This window comes from Marmota marmota, unplaced genomic scaffold (assembly GCF_001458135.2).
Source record: "Marmota marmota marmota unplaced genomic scaffold, marMar, whole genome shotgun sequence".
In the NCBI taxonomy this organism is placed as follows: domain Eukaryota; kingdom Metazoa; phylum Chordata; class Mammalia; order Rodentia; family Sciuridae; genus Marmota; species Marmota marmota.
In genome coordinates, this window is record NW_026000020.1 from 8,910,720 (window position 1) to 8,910,983 (window position 264).

The window sequence follows — 264 nt, forward strand, 5'->3', positions numbered from 1 at the left end:
CCGGCAGGCCGCGGGGCCCGCCATTGCTCCCGCGCCGCGGAGCCGCCGCTGGTGTGGGGCGTGAGGCGGCATGGATCCCGGCGGCCGGTGGCGTGGCCTGCCCAGCGGGCCTAGCCTGAGGCATCTCACCGACCCCTCTTACGGGGTCCCTCCCGAGCAGCAGAAGGCGGCGCTGCAGGAGCTGACGCGGGCGCACGTGGAGTCTTTCAACTACGCCGTGCGCGAGGGGCTCAGCCACGCGGTGCAGGTGCGCGGCGGCCTCCC

At 75.8% G+C, this 264-nt stretch overlaps 1 protein-coding gene across 2 annotated transcripts in view; it reads left to right on the forward strand.

Moving 5' to 3' along the window:
* Window positions 1-264, forward strand: part of Polr1b (RNA polymerase I subunit B) — a 24,076-nt gene continuing 23,812 nt past the window's right edge. For both annotated transcript variants that reach the window (XM_015499765.2, XM_048810383.1), the window contains exon 1: window positions 1-247. In XM_015499765.2, the coding sequence (XP_015355251.1) occupies window positions 71-247 (177 nt within the window). In that variant the 5' untranslated portion in view covers window positions 1-70. The remainder of the gene's footprint in view (window positions 248-264) is intronic.